This window comes from Taudactylus pleione, unplaced genomic scaffold, assembly GCF_031769625.1.
Source record: "Taudactylus pleione unplaced genomic scaffold, aTauple2 ptg000147l, whole genome shotgun sequence".
In the NCBI taxonomy this organism is placed as follows: domain Eukaryota; kingdom Metazoa; phylum Chordata; class Amphibia; order Anura; family Myobatrachidae; genus Taudactylus; species Taudactylus pleione.
In genome coordinates this window covers 1,535,600-1,560,201 of record NW_028284549.1, presented here as the reverse complement: position 1 = coordinate 1,560,201, position 24,602 = coordinate 1,535,600, and the positions used below count along the sequence as shown (strand labels likewise).

General features: G+C 44.7%; 1 protein-coding gene across 1 annotated transcript in view; it reads left to right on the top strand.

Annotated features, from left to right (window-relative positions):
• LOC148522302 (uncharacterized) overlaps positions 1 to 24,602 on the top strand; it is a 181,346-nt gene that overhangs the window by 134,294 nt on the left and 22,450 nt on the right. Inside the window, exons 9-10 of the mRNA XM_088474082.1 lie at positions 17,128 to 17,170; positions 23,644 to 23,696. Of these exons, the coding sequence (XP_088330208.1) occupies positions 17,128 to 17,170; positions 23,644 to 23,696 (96 nt within the window). The remainder of the gene's footprint in view (positions 1 to 17,127; positions 17,171 to 23,643; positions 23,697 to 24,602) is intronic.

The following is a 24,602-nucleotide window of genomic DNA, read 5'->3' as shown; positions in this document are numbered from 1 at the left end:
ACATCCAGTACACTAACACATACATACACACATACGGGACGGCTCGAGTCACGTTCTGTCTGTGCGGCCACACACAGGCGCCAGGACCGCAACCTGGCCGGCTCCTGGAGAACCCAGCCCTCCGCCTATATGCTGGAGTTATTGGTATATAAGCTCAGTGGGATGGAAGGGGCAGAGGTGGAGGGCACTGGGACTGTAGCACAGGTTGGCAATGGGTGCCGAGTGATCTATGCCCGAGAACACACACACACACACACACACACACTTCACACTGTGAATAGCAGCTCTTAAATGGAATCATCCCAGTTTTCCAGACACACCAGTTCACACCATGTTACTGGTTCAGGTATGGGTAATCAAAACAAAACATACCAAGGCCTAGAACTTTCACCTGTTTCCCAGGCACAGTGCACAAAGACTTCTGGAGAAGTTACCCAGAGTAGCCAATCGGCTTCTACCTATCATTTTATAGAAAGTACTTGATAAATGCTAGGTAGAAGCTGATTGGCTGCTATGGGAAATTTCTCCACTTCTCCTATTTTTACAAAGTTTGACAACGCCCCCTCATTTGTCTTATATAGCCAGTGAGACTAATGTCAGTAACTGTGCACAAGCTTGCAAACGCAACATGTCATAAGATTACTCTACACAAGCCACTGTATATGTTGGTATACACATACTAATTGAAATGCACAATATGTCAGGTGTGAGAAAACTTTCATCGTCTAAGGACCCCTATACATTAGTCGACAGATTGCCGGATCCTGCGATGGGAAATACCGACCGACGGCCATCGATGTTTTGTGATCCGTCGGTTGATCGGTATAATACAAGTTAAATTTCACAGATTTGCAAATCACGATCGTATTTTGATTGTGATTGGCAAATCAGTGAAATCCAACATGTTGGTTTTCACCGATCCTGCAACCTGGCATCCCCAGATCGCAGGAGCGCGACAATCTGTCGCTAGTGTATGGGGTTCATAAGGCAATAGAACCACAATGAGATAGAAAGATATGCGACATTTAAACATGCTAAAATAAAGTTTGGGAAAACCAAAAACATTTCTCGCTAAATATTTTGTGAAATGGAGCAAAGGGGTCACTCATCGTTACTTCAGCTCAACGTCACCAAACAGTAGTACTGATGCATTAATTAGCAAGGTTTCTTAAGCATCAATCTGCTTAGGGGTATATGTATATGTATCAAAGCTGTTTTTGTGATAAAACGCTGTTTAAAGGCTTTTTAGATTTTTTTTTATTGCATTTTTATTTTTTCGCCGATGTATATGTATTATCGCATTTTTAGCATATTTTTGTGCTGCGTTATATATCTGCATTAGTAATAAAGCAGAACAGTTCTGGAACCATAAAAATGAATTGAAATGCGTTAATTTTCATATGTATCAAAATCTCACTTCTGATTTTTTTTCTTGGCCTTATGGGTTCTGTGATTCTCGGCATGATCTGAAGGCATAATCTGGCAGAGGGGTGTGATTTTTTTTTTTTTTAACCTTTACCAGTATTGTTAACCTTATCCAATATATCTTATACAGTACTGTTAATGTAATTATTAATTAAAAAAATATATTTAATATTGTTAAATCTATTTTGTATTAATTAAATTTGCATTTCATAAACTTTTTTTTTATATATTTTTTTCTTTTTTTTTTTTCTTTAATTTTTCTTTTTTCTTTCACAATCAGTATTGGGGGAAAGACACGCAACACATGGTGCCAATTCGTCTACCCTACCCACAGATTCAAGTCGGGACATTTTTGTTTAAGACATTAGTAAGACATTTTTGAGTTTAACTACATCAAAAAAGTAACTTCCTTTATCTAATCTATACTTTCATTTACACTCCAATTGTCCCAGAGCGCACCACTATTTACTATCTGTGTGCATATATGTATACACAAATATACATAAATATTTTATATATATATATATACATATATATATAAAACCATGCTGTGTGTGTGTATATATTAGGGGTGTGCACCGGCCACTTTTCGTGTTTTGTGTTTTGGTTTTGGATCTGGATCTTTCTTCGTGTTTTGGATCTGGATTGGTTTTGCCAAAACCACCCTTCCGTGTTTTGGGTTCTGGGTTTTGTGTTTTGGATCTGTATTTTTTTTTAAAAAAGCATAAAAACAGCTAAAATCACAGAATTTGTAGGTTTTTCTGCTCCTATGCTATTATTAACCTCAATAACCTTAATTTCCACTCATTTCCAGTCTATTCTGAACACCTCACACCTCACAATAGTGTTTTTATGTCCAAAACGTTGCACCGAGGTAGCTGGATGACTATGCTAAGCGACACGAGTGGGCGGCACAAACACGTGACCCATCTAGGCGTGAAACTGCAGTGGCAGACAGGATGGCAGTTTGAAAAACTAGGCCCCAAACTGTACATAATGCAAAGAAAAAAAAGAGGTGCAAGATGGAATTGTCCTTGGGCCCTCCCACCCACCCTTATGTTGTATAAACAGGACATGCACACTTTAACAAACCAATCATTTCAGCGCCAGGGTCTGCCACACAACTGTGGCTGAAATGATTGGTTCGTTTGGGCCCCCACAAAACAAGCTGGCAATTAATGTGTCCCTGCACAAACTGGCTCTATGGAGGCAAGATGTCATCCTCATCCTCCTCATCCACCGATTCCTCACCCTCTTCAGTGTGTACATCCTCATCCTCACAAAGTATTAACTCGTCCCCACTTGAATCCACCACCACAGGTCCCTCTGTACCTTCTGGAGGCTGGTCTCCCTGGAAGAGCTGATAATTCATTTTGATGAACATCATCTTCTCCACATTCTGTGGAAGCAACCTCCTACGCCTTTCGCTGACAAGGTTCCCGGCTGCACTAAACACTCTTTCGGAGTACACACTGGAGGGGGGGCAACTCAGGTAAAATAGAGCCAGTTTGTACAGGGGCCTCCAAATTGCCTCTTTTTCCTGCCAGTACAGGTATGGACTGTCTGCCATGCCTACTTGGATGCTGTCACCGATGTAATCCTCCACCATTCTGTCAATGGTGACAGTATCATATGCAGTGACAGTAGACATGTCAGAAATTGTTGCCAGGTCCTTCAGTCCGGACCAGATGTCCAAACTTGGTCCTGCCTGTCCTGCATCACCGCCAGCGGGTTGCTTAGGATACCTAAGTTTTTTCCTGGCAGCCCCAGTTGCAGGAGAAAATGAAGAAGGAGCTGTTGACGTGTCACGTTCCGCTTCAGCTGACAGTGTGTTCACCAGCAGGTCTTTGCACCTCTGCAGGCTTGTGTCGGCCGGAAAGAGAGACACCACATAGGCTTTAAACCTAGGATCGAGCACGGTGGCCAAAATGTAGTGGTCTGATTTCAACAGATTGACCACCCTGGAATCCTGGCAAAGCGAATGAAGGGCTTCATCCACAAGTCCCACATGCCGAGCGGAATCGCTCCGTCTTAGCTCCTCCTTCACTTTCTCCAGCTGCTTCTGCAAAAGCCTGATGAGGGGAATGACCTGACTCAAGCTGGCAGTGTCTGAACTGACTTCACGTGTGGCAAGTTCGAAGGGCTGGAGAACCTTGCACAACACGGAAATCATTCTCCACTGCGCTTGAGTCAGGTGCATACCCCCTCCTTTGCCTATGTCATAGGTGGATGTATAGGCTTGTATGGCCTTTTGCTGCTCCTCCATCCTCTGAAGCATATAGAGGGTTGAGTTCCACCGTGTCACAACCTCTTGCTTCAGGTGATGGCGGGGCAGGTTCAAGAGTGTTTGCTGGCGCTCCAGTCTTCGGCACGCAGTCGCTGAATGGCGAAAGTGGCCAGAAATTTTTCGGGCCACCCAAAGCGTCTCCTGCACGCCCCTGTCGCTTTTCAGAAAATTCTGCACCACCAAGTTTATTGTGTGAGCAAAACATGGGACGTGCTGGAATTTGCCCAGATGTAATGCCCGCACAATATTGGTGGCGTTGTCAGATATCACAAATCCCCAGGAGAGTCTAAGTGGGGTAAGCCACTGGGCGATGATTTCCCTCAGTTTCTCTAAGAGGTTGTCGGCGGTGTGCCTCTTACTGAAACCGGTGATACACAGCGTAGCCTGCCTTGTAACGAGCTGGCGTTTCTGAGATGCTGCTACTGGTGACGCTGCTGCTGTTGCTGCGTAAGGTGATACATCTACCCAGTGGGCTGTCACAGTCATATAGTCCTTAGTCTGCCCTGTTCCACTTGTCCACATGTCCGTGGTTAAGTGGACATTGTGTACAACGGCATTTTTCAGGACACTGAGGACACTTTTTCTGACGTTTCTGTACAGTCTCGGTATCGCCTGCCTAGTGAAGTGGAATCTAGACGGTATTTGGAACCGGGGACACACTACCTCCATCAATTGTCTAAATCCCACTGCACTAATGGCGGATACCGGACGCACGTCTAACACCAACATAGCAGTCAAGGCCTCAGTTATACGTTTTGCTTCAGGATGACTGCTGTCGTACTTCATCCTCCTCGCTAAGGACTGTTGGAGGGTCAATTGTTTAGTAAAAGTAGTGGTGTTCCTACTTCCTCTCTGGGATGATGAACGACTCCCAGCAGCAGCAACAGCAGCAGCGGCAGCAGTAGGCGTAGCAATGCAGGATCCTCCAGAGGAATCCCGGATAGGAGAGTCAGTCATGCCAGTGACATGGCCTGCAGGACTACTTCCGATCCTGACTAAGGAGGAAATTGACGAGGAGGGAGTTGACGGTGTGGTTTGCAGGCGCTTGGATACAACAGGACAACGGGATTTAGGTGTCCCTGGACTGCTTACGGTCTTAGCCAAAGTTTCTGAACTTGACAGTAACTTTTTATGAACGCGCTGCAGGTGCCGTATAAGGGAGGATGTTCCTAGGTGGTTGACGTCCCTACCCCTACTTATTTCACCTTTACATATGGTACATATGGCAAGACAGTTGTTGTCCGGATTTGGATAGAAATATTGCCAGACCAAAGAGGTGGAATGTTTGGTCTTCTGCCCAGGCATGACCGTGATGGGCTTTTTCATCCCACGGACAACAACTGTCTCCCCCGGAGCCTGATTTAAACAAACCACATCACCATCAGAATCCTCCTCGCCAACTTCCTCCTCAGCGCCAGCTACACCAGTATCCTCATCCTGTTGTACTTCAACAGTGACATCTTCAATTTGCATATCAGCAAGTGGACTGTGGGTGCTCCTTTCAGCACTTGCAGGGGGCATGCAAATGGTGGAAAGAGCCACCTCTTCCCGTCCAGTGCTGGGAAGGTCAGGCATCGCAACCACCACCACACTTGGACTCTCCTTGGGGATTTGTGATATCTTCTTAGAAAGCACAGTTCTTCGCTGTGCTTTTGCCAGCTTAACTCTTTTGATTTTTTTAGTGGGAGGAGGGCTTCCATCGTCATGTGAAGCTGAACCACTAGTCATGAACATACTAGGGATCGACCTTAGCCGTTCCTTGCCACTCCGTGTCGTAAATGGCATATTGGCAAGTTTACGTTTCTCTTCAGCTGATTTAAATGTCTTTTTCAAGGTCATTTTCCTGAACTTTGCCATTTGGGATTGTATGTGCCCTCTACTATGACATTGGGCATCGGCCTTGGCAGACGACGTTGATGGCATGTTATCGTCTATGTCATGACTAGTGGCAGCAGCTTCAGCACTAGGAGGAAGTGGTTCTTGATCTTTCTCTATTTTATTTTTATCGGAGAAAGTTTGGTCCTCCATTTATGTTATATCGATTTGATATATACGTGCGGCTAAACACAGAAAATAATTTTTTTTTTGGTTTGGACTGGAGTGTACTTTGTGGGTTACAGCACCCTTTAATGGTCAAGCCAGCCGGCCCTTTACTTATGACACAGGCGCACGCTTGGCACTACTTTGTTGATGCACGTGCGGCTACTGCGCACACAATTCACAAACACAGAAAATAATTTTTTTTTGGTTTGGACTGGAGTGTACTTTCGGGGGTTACAGCACCCTTAACGGTCAAGCCAGCCGGCCCTTTACTTATGACACAGGCGCACGCTTGGCACTACTTTGTTGATGCACGTGCGGCTACTGCGCACACAATTCACAAACACAGAAAATAATTTTTTTTTTGGTTTGGACTGGAGTGTACTTGGGGGTTACAGCACCCTTTAACGGTCAAGCCAGCCGGCCCTTTACTTATGACACAGGCGCACGCTTGGCACTACTTTGTTGATGCACGTGCGACTACTGCGCACACAATTCACAAACACAGAAAATAATATTTTTTTTGGTTTGGACTGGAGTGTACTTTCGGGGGTTACAGCACCCTTAACGGTCAAGCCAGCCGGCCCTTTACTTATGACACAGGCGCACGCTTGGCACTACTTTGTTGATGCACGTGCGGCTACTGCGCACACAATTCACAAACACAGAAAATAATTTTTTTTTTGGTTTGGACTGGAGTGTACTTTCGGGGGTTACAGCACCCTTAACGGTCAAGCCAGCCGGCCCTTTACTTATGACACAGGCGCACGCTTGGCACTACTTTGTTGATGCACGTGCGACTACTGCGCACACAATTCACAAACACAGAAAATAATATTTTTTTTGGTTTGGACTGGAGTGTACTTTCGGGGGTTACAGCACCCTTAACGGTCAAGCCAGCCGGCCCTTTACTTATGACACAGGCGCACGCTTGGCACTACTTTGTTGATGCACGTGCGGCTACTGCGCACACAATTCACAAACACAGAAAATAATTTTTTTTTTGGTTTGGACTGGAGTGTACTTTCGGGGGTTACAGCACCCTTAACGGTCAAGCCAGCCGGCCCTTTACTTATGACACAGGCGCACGCTTGGCACTACTTTGTTGATGCACGTGCGGCTACTGCGCACACAATTCACAAACACAGAAAATAATTTTTTTTTTGGTTTGGACTGGAGTGTACTTTCGGGGGTTACAGCACCCTTAACGGTCAAGCCACCTGGCCCTTTACTTATGACACAGGCGCACGCTTGGCACTACTTTGTTGATGCACGTGCGGCTACTGCGCACACAATTCACAAACACAGAAAATATATTATTTTTTTAGCACTTGGGGGGAGCACCCCTGATGGACAGAGCACCCCCTGGACAACACTACAGCACTCCTTTAGGACTGGGACACTGCACAGGACTTTGGAGTGGACACAGCCCCTATGGAGAACTGACTGCACAACACAGTCCAGCCAGCCCCTATGGACTTTGAAGTAGTGGACACAGCCCCTATTAACAACAGCAGCACAGCACAACACAGCCAGCCCCTATGGACTTTGAAGTAGTGGACAACAGCAGCACTACACTACACTACACTACACAGCCCTAACTCCCACCCTCCCTCTTCACTGTCCACAGCCGAGTGAGAAAATGGCGCCGACGTGTGTACCTTATATAGGATCCAAAACCCGCGAGACTCGGAAGGCGGGAAGATGACGTTTTGCCTCGATTTCAGATCCGAGTCAGGCGGGAAAAGTCGAGCCTGACTCGGATCGGACTCGGATCGGGGGGGCTCGGGGGGGTTCGGATTTCAGAAATCCGAACCCGCTCACCCCTAGTATATATATATATATACAGCATGGTAAGGTCTGCCATAGTGCAGCCTTGCCAGCACACTTACACTGCGGGTTCATTTATTGGTGGATTCGCTGTAGTGCAGACATGCCGACGGCGGAGGGGGGGGCCATGTGGAGCCTAGTGATGACGTCACGCTGGCGGCATCCTCGTGGAGGCTGTGTGAGTAAGTGGCAGGGGTATTTAAGGTGGTTCATGTCACTGTGGTGCTATTGTACTATTTCCATTGGAATTATCTTGATAAAGGTCCCAAGAAGGACCGATTAATATTATTAATATGCACACATACAGGAAAAGTCGCAAAAACTATAGTTTATCGCATTTTTATTTAAGTCAGCTCAACATTGATACATATGGCTAAAGAAATCAAATTCAGAGACGCGATAACAGGCGCTAAGTCTGAAAATTACAGGTCTCTTTTGCGAATAATGATACATATGCCCCTTACTGTTTGAGTAATATTGTTATTTCTAGTGATGTATTATGAAATAGAGTGATCCGGGATAGTGACTCGGACGCTGCAGGGTTTGTGTTTGACGCACTGCGCTTGAATCATTCCCTCCTCTCAGGTTTAGTACATTTACTGGAGGACAGTTTGTTTTGGTATCCCAGCTGTGTGTGTGTGTGTGTGCGGACATCTGCCTCCGTGTGATTAATCACTCTGCGGGCTCACCTGCCTCTGGGCCGTTCTGAGACTTGGGAAGCTAAGTGCTGAAATCTTCCTCATCGGGTTCCCAATGACCAGAATATTTATGTGGGGTAACTTGGAGGGCAGGCAGAGGCAAACATGAGTGAGCAATATACAGATGGTCTTTCTTTTTCTTTGTTCGCAACATTAAACATTATAATCTTTCCTGTTTATTTTCTATAATCGTTTTTATGTCTGATTGCTTCAAAAACTACAAGCAGATGAAAAGGCGATGCTTCCTAATACAGAAGCCTGACTCTCACATTCTCTCTCTCTCTCTCTCCGCAAATTATTTCCGTCATTTCATGTCTGACTGTTTATATCATTTGAAAGTAAAAAAATTCACAAGTTATTTCACAGGAACGTTTGGTTAAAAAATTTAAAGGAAAAAAAAAACAATGGATTTGATTTTTTCATCTGGAGATTTTTTTTTTATATATACATGGCGAGAGTGATATACACAGATATGAGATTCTTCTATTTTTCTTTATTTTTTTGCTGCTTGTTTCAGCCTCTGTGACATTGTGAAACGCGTTGACATCACCCACGCACTTTCCCTCCTCCAAAAAGTAGGTGAATACTGTGTTCTTTATTTAGATACATTAAAATTCATAACATTTCATGCCCAAATGTTCTATTTTACCATAATCTATCTGTAGCAAGTTACTGCCCCACTCGGGAGAAAATGTACTAGCCTGCGACTTGTAGGCAGCGGGGATATCCTGGCCAGTCTGCCTGATGCTTTAAAGGGACAATCATTTAAAAGGCAAAACCTGGTTGGTTTTGCTTTTAAATTATTGCCACTTTAAAAGATTAGGCAGACCCCCCTAGATCTCGTAGATGCAAGCAAGTCACAGGCTGGTACATTTCCCCATCTGTGTTAATAACCCTATATACAGTTTTTTAGCATCATCAACAAACAAATACACCTTACATACATTTCTAAGTTATGGTGGCTGCTAAATTTGAGAAGCTTTCCAGAGTTTGCTCCCAGGAGCTAATACTATCCGGATATCTCTCTGTCAGCTCCTACTGATGCACGAACATCCCAAGAGCTGTACATGCAGGATGTAGTTTCAATTCCAGTTGTCGGGATGCCGGCACTCAGAATTCATTCCTACCACCGGTATCCTTATGGTAAGTAGTGGGGTTAGGGGGAGGGTTAGGCACTAGGAGGAGGATTAGGATTAGGCACTAGGGGAGGGTTAGGCACTAGGAGGAGGATTAGGCACTAGGGGGAGGGTTAGGCACTAGGGGGAGAGTTAGGGTTAGGCACTAGGGGGAGGGTTAGGTACTAGGGGGAGAGTTAGGGAAAGGCACTAGGGGGAGGGTTAGGCACTATGGAGAGAGTTAGGGTTAGGCACTAAGGGGAGAGTTAGGGTTAGGTACTAGGGGGAAAGTTAGGGTTAGGCACTAGGGGAAGGGTTAGGTTTAGGCACTGGGGGGAAGAGTTAGGCTTAGGCACTAGGGGGGAGGTTAGGTTTAGGCAGCGAGTAGGGAGGGTTAGAGTTAGGATACTTACCGACAGATGTTGGTATCCTAACCCTATCGGGATGCTAGCGTCGGAATTCTGACCGACGGCATCCCGTACCCAACCCGCACATGCACATTTGGCTCCACTTGTCCACACCCAGAAGTAAGGTGTTAGTGGTAGCTATCACTTTGCTTCTTATGCCTCACCGTGGCAGGGCTTTCTCACCATGGCAGGGCTTTCTCACCGAGCCAGGGATTTCTCACATGCTCTGTCATCAATGATAAATTCAAGCAGAAATATTAATTTCCACATTGCAGTTTTGGTCAATATGGTCACAAAGTTTAAATATATTACATCAGTTCTATAACCAGTCTGAAACCTACCACCTCATAAAACATGCTAATATTTGTTAGGCCTGGCTGATCCGTCATACAACAAAGCTGATAACGTGTAATGAAATGACTTTCTGCTAAATATTTCTGAATCGCATTCTCCGGAGTCCCTTGGAACGGTTCCTTCACCACAGGAGCCAGGCTCACAGGTCTATCATTTCCTGGTTCCACATCTACTTTAAGCCCAATTTATGGGGGGCAGCCCATGAATACATCCAATAGTGTCTAGTCTTGAGTTAGATGCACGCCCTGTTGATGGAGTGCATTTCGCGTGTTTTTGCAATGCGTGTGCCCCTCAATTGAACACATGCAACTACGGGCAACGCAAAGTTGTGCACATTTCGGTTGCATCTCTGATTAAATAACTGTACGGTAACAAGGGGTTCTCATTGAGTGAGGATGCGCAGAGTTGATCGTAAATGTAGATACACCAATGCAAAGTGTGCGCTGGTTTTGATGACAAATAGCAAATCAAGCATACACATAAGGGGCAGTCACACCGCAAGACACACGCAACTCTACATATGGGGTAATATCCGGATTTATTTCCACACACTCGCGCGCGTAGTGTTCATTTGGGGGCCCATTTATCAATGAGTTTTATCATGTGTAACGAGTTTTAAAACTCATTGTGTATAATAAATGGTGCTTTAGCCAATCAACTCCCAACTGTCATTTTTAAAACAGATGACAGTTGGAAAGTGATTGGCTGGAGCATCATTAATCATACACAACGCGTTTTATCACTCGTTGTGAATGATAAAACTCATTGATAAATGAGCCCCCTTAGTGTTGGTAGAGGCTGCGGGCAGTCCAGCAGCTGCCTGAGTGCTGGGCTCTCCCCCAGGGTGATGATAAACAGTGTCGTTACCCGCGGTCATGCCCCCAGTAATATCATACACCAGGGGGGGGTGCCTGCAAAGTTGCTTGCTCTTTTTTACTTTGCTGCCAACTCAGAATCATCCCATTAGAACAAAATCTATTGGTTAAACCGGTGGTTCCTTAACGGTGTGCCGTGGCACCCTGGGGTGCCTCAGGACACTTGCAGGGGTGCCTCAGGTTGGTGGTCTAACACCAAATCAAACTAATTTATAGTCAATGTAATGTAACTATGTGGTCAAACAGAAGCATTGGCCCTGATTCAGAGCCGGTCGCTATTTACGCTCGCTCGTCCAGAAAATAGGCGTGGCTATTCAAATGAACCGTTCGCTGTTTGCGGTCTGTTCACGCCTCTAGGTCTGAACGAGCGAACAAAACTTGCAGTCGTTTTTTGGGAAACTACGCCCCCTGGCCGCTCGCATCCGACGTCATGTCCGCTATTTATTAGATTAATCGAGTACATCGAACAGGGTATGAACTGCTCGCTATTCTTGTGGTTGGTTTTTGCTACCACAATTTTGCGAGCAGTTCTGGCTAAAAAAAACCCAGTGACGTGGTCAATGATGCTGCTGTTTTAAATATGCACACCCATAAAACGCCCGTTTTGACCTTTTAAGCACGCCTGCGTTCTGATTTCCACTCCCCGTTTTCAAGCACCTTCCCCTGTTACCACCCACATACGCCTCATCCTGTCACTCAAATTAGCAGGCATTCGCTATTTTGCGAGCACGTGAATTTGGGCCGCACTGACTGGTTCGCGCATGCGTATAACGATCCGTACGCATGCGCAGTTTGGCAAACATCACTCGGAGCGAACGAGCTGCCGCTTACGAGTGGCTCTGAATGAGGGCCATAATCCTTTCCACTACCCCATAACTGAACCTAAGGATGACAGGTAATTTTACTTAATCATTTTTTTTTCCAGACTTTCTCAAAAACAAACTTTTGGCTTAGGGGTGCCATGAAAACAATGCTGATACTCTAGGGTGCCGTGATTCAGAAAAGTTTGGGGACAACTGGGCTAAACAATAAACATGTAAAATATTGTGGCCAAATGTAGAAAAATAAGAATATTTTGCAGGACTGTTTTGAAAATTGTGATTAATCAATAATTGTAATATTCACATACAGAGCAGTAGCAGAGCAATTCTGTGCCTCAGCCGGCCCTGTCCTCTCTTCTGTGATGTCACAGAAGTGAGGTCACAGCAGGAAAGAGAACTGGACGCCTCCTTAAGACGTGCCGAGTATCGCTTCAGGCTGTAGGTCGCAGAGTGCCAGTCCAGACACTCTATATGCCAAATGCAGGTGGGACCGTGGCAGTGACTGCGACGCCTTCTCAGCCTTGCGCGTTGGGTGGCACCACCGGTCACACACGCCTAGTTATGGCCCTGTGCACATACAATAAAACCCATTTACACGTAGAAAGTTTCACTTTTCGGTGTTTATGCAATTTAATTTTTGCTCAGTAGCAATGATGAGCTGGCTCATGTACTGTATGCATATTTTGCTCAAAGTAAATCATTCATACTATTTAAACTTACAATATGTCCCAATAGCCCCATTGACATCATTCCCACGTCTATTATATTGTTAGATCTGGAAATGAATGGGTTAAAGCTACAAGCTATATTTCTAATTAAAGATTCTTACTCCCTACCCCTCCCTTCTATAGTTTCCATGTTTTAAATACCAGGGCACAGGCCGCACATGGGCGCTAATTTCCACATTCTTGTTTTTTATTAAGCAGAAAGGTCAGAAGCATGAAACGGCAGAGCTCCGGAGAGAAATTATTTAATAAGGCTCAAACACTGAGCTGGGATGTGATTATGTAATAACAGGAAAACTTCATTAGGCTCTTAGTGATGGGGAAAATTCCCTTCCAGCATTAGAGAATGGCTGCCTCTGTTACTTCCTGCATTTCATCACAATCACAGGCACAGGGCTAGATTTACTAAAGCAGAGGTTCACAAACTCGATCCCCAGGACCCCACACAGGTCACCTTTTCTAGATCACCCAGCTGGTACACAGGTGTAGTCATTACTCACTGACACATTTTAAGAGATCCACTGGTGGAGCATATTATTTTGCTTGCAATTCTGTCAGGTGGCCTGGAAAACATGACCTGTTTGGGGTCCTGAGGACAGAGGGCCTGATTCAGACCCGGTCGCAACCGGGTCGATGTTTGCCCACCGGGCATGCGCACGACGGAGCCGGCTCCGTTGTGCGCATGCGCGAGACCCGGCTAGTGACGGGCTAGCGAACGCCTACCGTTAGTGGGCGGCCCCACTGACATCACCAGTGATGTCAGTGGGAGAGCTTCCGGCTCTATTAGAGCCAGAAGCTCTCTGGGGCTTGCGGCCACGAGACCCTACCACAAGGGTCTCGTTGCAAGCCCGATGGTCGCGATGGTCTTGACCATCGTGACCATCATCCTGGCCGCTCGCTATAGCTGTAATGTTTAACTATCCAAAAAAAACTTGTCTGTGTGTGAGTCTGCTGCACCCCAAGAAGATCTCTTTGTTTTGAGGGGTTTTTCACCCAGGTATATATAAAAAAAAAAATTGCAAAAAAAATATATATATATTTTTTTTTCCTGTTTAAAACAAAAAAACTGTAATCTTTTCTAATAGAATTTGCATAGTGTGTGTAAGCGAGGGTGTGTGCAGTGGTGTCCCACCCTTTATCTGCACCCCAAAACAATTTTCACAAGTGCATACATTCTCCCGCATACATTCTCCCAAGTGCATACATTCTTTTTGTGTGTAAAAAGCAAAGCCATTAGTGCAAAAAAATTTGGCAAATTAGCATGTCACTGTGGGGCCTATTCATCAACACTAACGTTTTTAAGGCCCATTTTCCTTAATTTAACTTTCTCTTGTATTCATTAAAAAACAACGCATGGCATATCACTGATATCTCCTGATTAATGGGCTGATTCATTAAGGATCGCTTTTGCAATCGCAGCTCCGTAATCACACGCAGGTCTGCTGCAAAAATACGATAATGAATGCTATCGCACTGCCAGCATAGAGATGCCCACTGCCACTACCGATATCTCACATCCGTAATACCTTGCACACCTCCACAAACTTCGGTAACATCGAGTACCATCGGCCCCCTCGTGCAGAATTACAGCAGCTCTGACCTTACTTAGAAATTGCTAACCTCATAGCACGCAGTGAGTACTCAATCTGCGTATGCAATCACAATGCCTAATTTATGCACGCCCACACAACAGCGTTCAATCGGACAGACATGCCTGCGTTTCTTCGGCCATCCCCCCCGTCACCACCCCCAAAATGCACACTGCCTGTCAATCACTCTGCGATTGCTCTGCATGGTCCGCGCACTGCGATGCATACACATGCACAGTATGCAACAAACGGCCAACTGCGAGCGCTTTTGAACTTGTGACCCTTAATGAATCAGGCCCTAAGACCGTCTGCGCTCCTTTCCACGCTTCCCGTACTTTCGTATGGGGTTGTAGAAATTTGACTATTCATCAAATTCCAAAAATTATGCATTTTCGGAATTTGATGGTGTTACTGTATGCTATCCTCAGATGGCGTACAGCCCCTGCAAAGCTTCACAATCAGCTGTTTAAATAGCATCTTGTGTAGCAGGGGGATATACAGTACATACCTGTTTTCAGGATAAGCAGGTCCTCTTCCAGCTCCCTCCATCGCTTCCTCCTCCAGCTCCACCTGCACTGTGTATTCTCCCCGAAGCTGCATGCTGCTGCTGACAGGAGGCGTCTCCCCTCTGTTCCCCGGTGGCACTTGTAAGTGCTTCTTCAATTACCTGTTTATTTACTATAAACAGTTAATTGAAGAAGCTCTTACAAGTTCCACCGGGCACAGTCAGAGGGAAGACGTTTCTCGTCAGCAACATCATGCAGCTTCGGGTAAGACATACGGTAGATAAGAACTGAAAAAAAAAAATCATTTATATATTATATTCAATTAATGCAGCTGTAATCAGTGCTGTGCATGCGCCGATTCTGCGAACGGAAGTGGCACATGCGCAGCTTTGATTGCAGCTACGTTATCGTAGAGCAAGCAGGGAATAGTATGTCTTTTCTGAAAAGCTGTGTCCGCAAACATGACAGCTTTTCCTAAGAAATGATTATGTGGAGGAGAAATGATGAATTCCTCCAGTAATTAGGTAGAACTCAATGCGAGTTCTAAACCTAATTATCTCCACATAATTTTAAGCAATGATGAATAGACCCCACAGTCTCTCTGAATACTGGGAGGAAAAAAGGGAACTTGGAACCCCTTGTACAAACTCGAATTGGTGTACTTAAGCGCCCACCCTCTAGTGTGTACTCGGAAAGAGTGCTTAGCACAGTCGGGAACCTTGTGAGCGATGTGGAAAACTAATGTTCATAAAAATTAACTACAAATTCTTTGCAACCAATTACGACAAAGGGCCTGATGCATTCTCAGCTGCAATCCCGCATGCAGTTCTACTGTGAAAGTATGCTAATAATTGCAATCGTAAAGCACTCACATGACAACATGCAGACACCCACTTTCCCTCTCGCACATCCGTAATACCTTGCAATCCAGCCAAAACATAACATCGAAGTGCATCGGAGCCACTCGCACATTTACAGCAGGTCAGACCTCACTTATAAATTGCTAATTTTCCTGTACGCATGTGTATGCCATCGCAGTGGCTAATTTATGCACGCCCCTGCAATGGCGTTCAAATGCACTGGCATTCCCTGAGTTTCTCCAACCCCCCCATCACCTCCCCCAATCGGTGCTTCATGTCAATCACTCTGCGATGGGTCTGCGTAGTCACAGCGATCGCAGTCCCGATCACAGTGAGGCATGCGTAGTACGCAATTGTCCATCTGCGTACGCAATCTCATCAGCGATCCTTGCTGAATCAGGCTCAAAGTACAGAAACTTCTGTTAAAAACACTAATGAGGGTAAGGATGAAGATGACAATAACATCACACATAATGACAACACTATTAGCCTCTTTAAGCCCACTAGTAGCTTGTTTTGTGGGGGCCCAAGCCCTTCAGCCACATAAGTGTCAGTCCCTGCTGCTGAAGTGCTTGGTTTGTTTCCTTTTTAATATACCACATAAGAGTGGGTGAGGGAGTGGCGGCGGCAAGGACAATACCATCATGCACCATTTTTCATTATGGGCTTTGCCAAGATTTTATGTGTTTGCAGATAGTGTATATTACTGTACTTACAGTGTTCATGTTGTTTTGTATCTTGCAATGCCAACCGTTTTGGATGCTTGTTTTGTAATACTGTTTTCCATTTCTCTGATTTTTTTTTTTTTTTTTTTTTTATAGTTGCAATGACACTAATCAATCAATGCTTTACCTGGCTTCCACAAAATACTCCATCTCTAATTACCTGTGCAGGCCTCGGACCTCTGGTCTAGTTCTTGATTAATGAAAACAATCTATAGCATCTTATAGTTTATATTAAACTGCCGTCCTATCTGCCACTGCAGTGCCACTCTGTTTCCTAGACGTGCTGCAGTATATTGTTTATTAAACTGCCGTGTGTTTGAGCCGCTGCTCTGTTGCTTAGTTTAGCCAGTCAGCCCACTGCAGCCTGTGGCCAATATTGGTGAAAACAAGATTGTAAGCTGTGAGGTGGGCAAAATGGACTGAAAACTTGATGTTATTGAGGTTAATAATACTGTAGGACCAAAAATAGGCACAAATGACATTATTTTATCTGTTTTTATAAAAAAATTTAAACAAAACCCAAAACCAAAACAATTGACGGTGGTTTTGGCGAAACCAAAACACGACGATGAATAAGAACCAAAACATAAACACGGGTGTCCGCGCACATTTCATGATCATGGTGAAACGGTCACAATACCAGAACCGTGACATTTTCAGACCTCTTTCCTTTACTGAGTACAAACTGAAGTACACTGCAATTGTCTGTTTCAGGAGCACTGTAAATAGTTACCACATTGTTCTGTAAAAGGTTCAGAAATATCTTGAAGAAGGAGAACTCTGCGTGCAACCTCACTAAAATGCCCACATAATGCAGGAAATTACCTGAGACACGCTGTGTGAGCTATTTTATTCTCTTTTTTTTTGCAGACTGAAAACCTTAATGAAACAAGGCCACAACCTCCACAGAGCAGTAAGTTACATGATTTTTCTATCACAGTGTTCCACTGTTCTTTACTCAGATATACTCACTATGCTGAAGTGTAACTCTCTCCTTGCTGTGGAGCGCCAATGGCTTTCGCGAGATGGTAGTACTGACAAATGAAGGTCGTTCAGCAGGAAATTCATTGTTAGATGGAAACGAGCTAGTTTAACAAAGAGCTCTTCAAACCCAGGTTTGGATATATTTAGGCCACAATAATTCTGTGATGCACGCCGGGCCTAATCGGCTGTATAGGTTCCCGGATGATGTGCATGGATGCCGATTTCTGTGTATTTTTGCAGGCCGTCTGCCTACTGTATGTGCGCGCTCGTTTTGCTGCTTGTTATCTGTTGTCAGCTGGGAGCTCTTGTACTTGCAAATGATCCGCCTGGAATTGGGCGTCCTGTTACAGTCTAGTTGCCCCTTATCAGTCACAAGTGGAGATGTACTTGAATTATGTATGGCTCTGCGTCCCCCGTACTTGCGTAAGCTCAGTTCCTGAGCGTGCGTAGTGCAACAACATGCAAAATACGCTCTGCAAACAAGCGCATGTTCAACTCAGTATCAGCTGAACCATGAGCCATTGCAAAGAAGCAGTGAGAGCCCAGTTTTATGAATAGCTGAATAACAACCGGTTCACATTATTATATTACTTACATATTGCGGTATGCAGGCACTAAGTCAGCAGAGACAATCGCAATTTATAATGTCGGCACCAGAAGGTAAACATTCATGATGTCGATATAGTAAAAATATGGACATCATTCGTGTCGACAACTGTGAACCGTTAGGGTTAGTATTATGGTTAGCATTATGGTTAGCTTTAGGTTTATTGTTATGGTTAGCATTAGGGTTAGTGTTATGGTTAGGGTTAGTGTCACCGTTAGTGTTAGTATTATGGTTAGCATTAGGTTTATTGTTATGGTTAGCATTAGGGTTAGTGTTATGGTTATGGATGGGCTTACTATTATGGTTAGCATTAGGGTTAGTGTTATGGTTATGGATGGGCTTAGTATTATGGTTAGCGTTAGTGTTGTGGTTAGCATTAGAGTAATGGATAGGGTTAGTATTATTTTTAGGGTTATGGTTAGTGTTAAGTTTAGTGATATTGTTAGCGTTAGTGTTATGGTTAGCGTTAGTGTTATGGTAAGCATTAGGGTTAGTGTTATAGTTAGCGTTAGTGTTATGGTTAGCGTTATGGTAAGCGTTATGATCCGAGTTCGGGTTAGCATTATGGTGTTAGGATTAGTGTTATGGTTAGCGAGTTGGTTAGGGTTATGGATAGCATTATGATTAGGTTTAGGATTAGTGTTATGGTTAGCATTAGGTTTACGGGTAGGGTTAGTATTACGGTTAGTGTTAGTGTTATGGTTAGCATTAGGGCAGTGTTATGGTTAGCATTAGGGTTAGTATTATGGTTACCGTTATGGTTAGTATTATGGTTAGCGTTAGTTTTATGGTTAGTGTTAGGGAAGTGTTATAGTTATCATTAAGGTTAGTATTATGGTTAGTATTATGATTAGTGTTATAGTTAGCATTAGTTTTTTGGTTAGCATTAGGGTTATGGTTAGGATTTGTTTTATTGTTAGGGTTAGTGTTATGGCTAGTGTTAGGGTTAGTGTTATGGCTAGTGTTAGTATCATATTTAGAGTTAGGGTTAGTGTTATGGTTAGTGTAAGGGTTAATATTATGGTTAGCGTTAGGGTTAGTATTATGGTTAGTGATAAGGTTAGTATGATATTTAGAGTTAGGGTTAGTTTTATGGCTAGTATTGTGGTTAGCATTGCAGTTAGTGTTAGGTCATGGTTAGTGTTATGGTTAGCGTTAGGGAAGTGTTATGGTTAGCATTAGAGTTAGTATTATGGTTATGGTTAGGGTTAGTGTTATGGTTAGCGTTAGTTTTATGGTTAGTGTTAGGGTTATGGTTAGTGTTATGGTTATCGTTAGGGAAGTTATAGTTAGCATTAAGGTTAGTATTATGGTTAGTGCTATGGTTAGTGTTATAGTTAGCTTTAGTTTTATGGTTAGCGTTAGGGTTATGGTTAGTGTTATGGTTAGGATTCGTTTTATTGTTAGGGTTATGGTTGGGGTTAGTGTTATGGCTAGTGTTATGGATTAGTGTAATGGTTAGCGTTAGTATCCTATTTAGAGTTAGGGTTAGTGTTATGGTTAGCGTTAGGGTTAATATTATGGTTAGGGTTAGTGTTATGGTTAGCGTTAGGGTTAGTATTATGGCTAGCGTTATGGTTAGTGATAAGGTTAGTATGATATTTAGAGTTATGGTTAGTGTTATTGTTAGAGTTATGGTTAGTATTGTGGTTAGCATTGCAGTTAGTGTTATGGTTAGGGTTAGTGTCACCGTTAGTGTTAGTATTATGGTTAGTGTTATGGTTAGTGTTAGTGTTATGGTTAGCATTAGGGTTAGTGTTACAGTTAGCATTTGGGTTAGTATTAGGGTTAGTGTTAAGGTTAGCGTTAGTAGTATGGTTAGGGTTAGTGTTACGATTAGCGTTAGGGTTAGTCCTATGGTTAATGTTATGGTTAGCATTAAGGCTCATACACACTAGACGATGTGCTGTATGAACGATATTGGTAAAAGATTTCCCTTGAACTTTCTGTAGTGCAGGACAAACGATATTGGGTGTACACACTGATAGATATCTTTCAGTGAAGTCATCCTGCCACATCTCTGAACAGGCAATTCTTGATGATATCGTCAGATTGACCTGCATGTACGGCTGACAAAATACATCGTTAACGACCCGCGGGAGCGCGCATCGTTGGTCATGTCATTCACTGCTTACACACTGAGCGATATAAACAATATATCATTGAACAATATAGTTATTGTCCATATCATTCATAAAAATCATCTAGTGTGTATGCAGCTTTAAGGTTAGTATTATGGTTAACATTAGGGTTAGTGTTACAATTAGCGTTAGGGTTAGTGTTATGGTTAGCTTTAGGATTAGTTTTAGGATTAGTGTTATGGTTAGTTTTAGGATTAGTGTTGGGGTTAGTGTTATGGTTAGCTTTAGGGTTAGTTTTAGGATTAGTGTTGGGGTTAGCGTTAGGGTTTGTGTTATGGGTAGCGTTAGGGTTAGTGTTACAATTAGCATTTGAGTTAGTATTATGGTTAGTGTTATGGTTAGAGACAGAAGCATGTAGATGACTTCTCGACAATTATGCTGAACATCGACATGATTAAAGTCAACATTAGGACCATGTCGACCTGTTCAATATCGACATAATAACCATGTAAAAATTGTCATGTTAACCTAATAAATGTCACCATTTTTACCATCAATATAACGTACCACACCCCATTCGGCACAACAGGTTTTTAGCCCTTTCCCGGTGTAAAGCCGTGTGTCCAAATGTGCCAGGACTGAGCCGCCCGCTGTCAGCCTCCGTAGACGCTGAAATACTGCTTGGTGCATCTTTAGATACCACCATCAATCTTTAATCAGCCCCGAATCTGTACTGCGTCTCTGTACTAGCACCAGTGAGATGCGCGGTGCGTCTTCAGACACATGCACATGTGAAAATCACCTCTCCACTGTGTCCGACATCGCTGCCATGTCAGCTCAGAATCATTTACCACATTTCCATATGTACTAAGCCCCGGTCGGCCTTTTTTCGGTGTGGAGGGTAACGCCAGAAAAACCTGGCGTTACTCTATAGAAGCCTATGGGCTTCTTGCCAAACCCTGCACCTGACACTTCACCGCCGCCTCACTGCTCCGCCGTCGCACAGAGCTGGCCCCCACTTACCTGCTCTCCATGGTTGCTGTCCCGTGATCCTGCTGCGTCCTCACCCTCCTCCTCCTCCTAATCTTCTTCCGGATGCAGGGAGGAGGAGGAGCCCGCACATGTGACCAGCAGGAAGCTCCCGTTACTCGGTGGGGGCGGGGTCCTACGGAGACTCAGTCACCCGGCATCGGCTGCTTCGCAGAGGGCAGCTCTTATCGCAAGTGCTGTCTTTTGTAATACAAATCGCATGTTAGTACATATGCGATTAGTGAGGTTGTGGTGACTGGCGGAATGGTCACCGCAACCTTAGTATATCCCGGCCTAAGTGACTAAGGGCCTGATTCAGAGACAGGCGCTAATGCGATCACAACTGCGTTTTCATATGCAACGCAGCTGCGAAAATATGCTAATGTTAGCAAAGATCACCTGAGCATAAAGACGCCCACTGCTGCCTTCTTACGTAAACATCGGTAACATCGAAGCACATCGGCGGCCATCTTACCCTTGCTGTAGGTCTGACCTGCCGCAGCCCTGGGTGCTCTTCTGATGCGCAGAGCTGCTTATGTAATCACAGTGGCTAATTTATGCACATGTAACAGCGTATAAACGTACAGACACGCCTGCATTTTTGTCACCACTCCCCATTACCTCCCCCCAAACGCTGGCAGTCTGTCACTCACTTAGCGATGGATTCCACTGTGCGCGCGTGATCGCAATGCGATAGCAGCGCAGGCGCAGTACGGTGCATACGCATGCGCAATGGCAAACAACCGCTCGATGTGCATGAAAATGGCATTAGCGTCCGTCTCTGAATCAGGCCCTAAGACAGCTAATGGTTCCCAAGTAGTGGTTCCTACAGTGATGCCAGCATGGGTCTCCGGAGGTAAAACCTCATCAGGGTCACAGTGGGCATATTATTATTATTATTTCTGGAGCACTGACATATTACACAATATTATGCAATGAGGGGATCATGACATGACGCAAATAAATTACATACGATGACATGAAATAAGGGAAAGACTCCCCTGGCTAAAAGAGCTTACAATCTAAGAGGTCTGGGGATCATATGATACGTAAGGCAGTGTAATAACCATTGGATCGGCTGATAGGGAAAGCGCGGGTGGCTAGTGTTGGGCAGCCACATTATCAGCCTCCAATAACAAAGCCGTTAGTGGTAACTGGCGTTTCTGTGCAGCTAGCGGGAGGTGTGGTACACTTGGAACGAGGAGAGACAGCGTAGAGATTACACGTGAACCCGTCACTATAAAAAAATCTTAAAAATATGTTTTCTTTATTAACATGTTGTCGATATGCCCCGGCCTATCAATCACCATCATGATCAGGTAGCTCTAGTACAGGCCTGGCCTACCTGTGTCTCTCCAGCTGTTGTGAAACTACACATCCCAGCATGCCCTGCCACAGTTTTAGCATTCCCTAATAGGGAAACTGAAACAGTGCATGCTGGGACTTGTAGTTTTACAACAGCTGGAGAGCCACAGGTCGGCCATTCCTGCTCTAGTATGTCTGCGGCAATTTCTGACATAGTGAGTTCTATCTCCGACAGCCAGGTGCCAGTTTGGTGACTTTCATGTGGGGGAACGGTGCTGCCTGATCTCTGACTGTCCCAGACTTTGGTAGACTCAGTGCAGAGAGCTCACAGACCATACAGGACGCACGTGTCGGGACAATGAAGGGGACTTAACAATGACGTTTGCAAATCATCACTATCAGGATCACAGGGGCCATTTATATGGATTTCTGGCTACAAGCGGAGAGTGCTCAGCGGGGAATAGACCTACAAAAGTAGTGCTAGAAGCATCTGTACCATTTGGGTCATTCTCCTGAATTGCCTAGAGTGGCCATATGGGCGAAAGACTAATCGAGTCATCTAGTAGCTGGTTCCCTCCGAAAGTTTCCCTCAGGATAGCTGGCGCTCCGTGCAGGCACTTTACTTTGTAATCCCCATAGGGATCATTGATCTATTTTTATAAAGTCACTGAAAGTACTGATAACTACTGTTGAAATATATGCATTAACCACTTGCCTGGCATGGTTGCATCAGATGCGACCACACCAACTGGGCTTTCTAGTGGCGTCCGTAGGGGGCTCTGGCGCTGTGGAAGAGAAGTAGCCTGGGAGAGAATGGTTGCAAAGTCACTCCCACACCAGCAGTCATTGGACACTGACGTCATGACACCCAGTCATTTCATGACGTCATGGCGCATTCCGGTTTTATTTATTATTAACATTGATGTAATAGGTAATTTTATTTTTATTATGGCAGTCCTGTATGATCAAGACATGATACGGGGCCTCCGTTAGGGATAGTATACTATACAGTATACCGACCATCGATGGTTTGCAAACCAGTGTTAAGGAAACGGTGGCTGTGGTCTCAAACAATCGATGGTTTCTATTGATGGTTGAACCCATCGGCCATCGATGGTACAGCTGTCAATGGCCATCATTATAGTATACCATAAAATTGTTTTTTTTATGGTATACCGTGTTTAAAAAAAAATATATATTTTTAAATAAATTCATGTTGGATAAGGTTAAAAAAGATGTTCTTGACCAAATTCAGTCATAAAAGAAAACGACCATTTCGAAGCGGTTTTTTGAAACAAAAAATTTGGCAGTTAAGTGGTTAATATATTATTAGTATGATTGATGATGATGATGGCATTATATATATTTATTACTCTTTAGAAAACGAGGAACCAGTGGAAGATACATGGACACTTGTCACTCCTGTGCCTCAAGTAAGAATCATTGCAAAAGCATTAATGGAATAATAATTTCTAAATAATGAAAAGTATCCCAAATGCATCCAGCCCAATAAAGCGTGTTCTTTAAAGGGTCCCTTGTATGAGTAATTGGATTTAAATGTTTTTTTTTTTTTGGTACAAGTTTAAAATCCAGATGCCATATTGTGTGTGGTAAGCAGGTTACATTGGGCATCATCACTAGGAAACGCTTGAAGTTTCCTGACCATTAGAAAGTGAGCAGGCGCATGACACAGCCCGGCCGCACCAGTCTCCTGCTCTCCTGATGTAGCCTGACAAATAGGAACTCCCGCAGTGACTGCCAAGCAGGGCCGGCTCCAGGGGTCGGAGCACCCGGAATTGGTATGAAATAGCACCGGCCGCATGGCCGGCGGTTCGATTCCCCGGCAGCCCGACATCAGCAGAGATCCCGGCAGCGGAAGCCCGACAGCGCTGGAAATCCCGATCGTGGATAGGTAAGTATTGTCTAACCTAACCTAACCCTCCTTAGGAGTGCCTAACCCTAACCTCCCCCCCAAGTGCCTAACCCTAACCACCCCCTTCCCCGCTGCCTAAACCTAAGTCCCCCCTCGGGGTGCCTAACCCTAACTCTCCCTCCCCCTAGCCTAACCCTAACCCTCCCGGGGGGTGCCTAACCCTAAGTAAGTCCCCCCCGGGAGCCCTAAACCTAACCTTCCCCCCCGCGACAGTCTCACCCGGCATCACTACGATCGGGATGCCGGGCGCCGGTCTCCCGGTGTCGGGTAAATGCCGGGCATCTACGTCTAGACGCCCGGCATTTCACCCTTGCCGGGATATGACAGTCGGGAAGCCGGCTGCCGGTATTTAGGCAGTCGGCTTCCCGTTTACATACCGGAGCATCCTGTGCCCGCTCGGTTAATA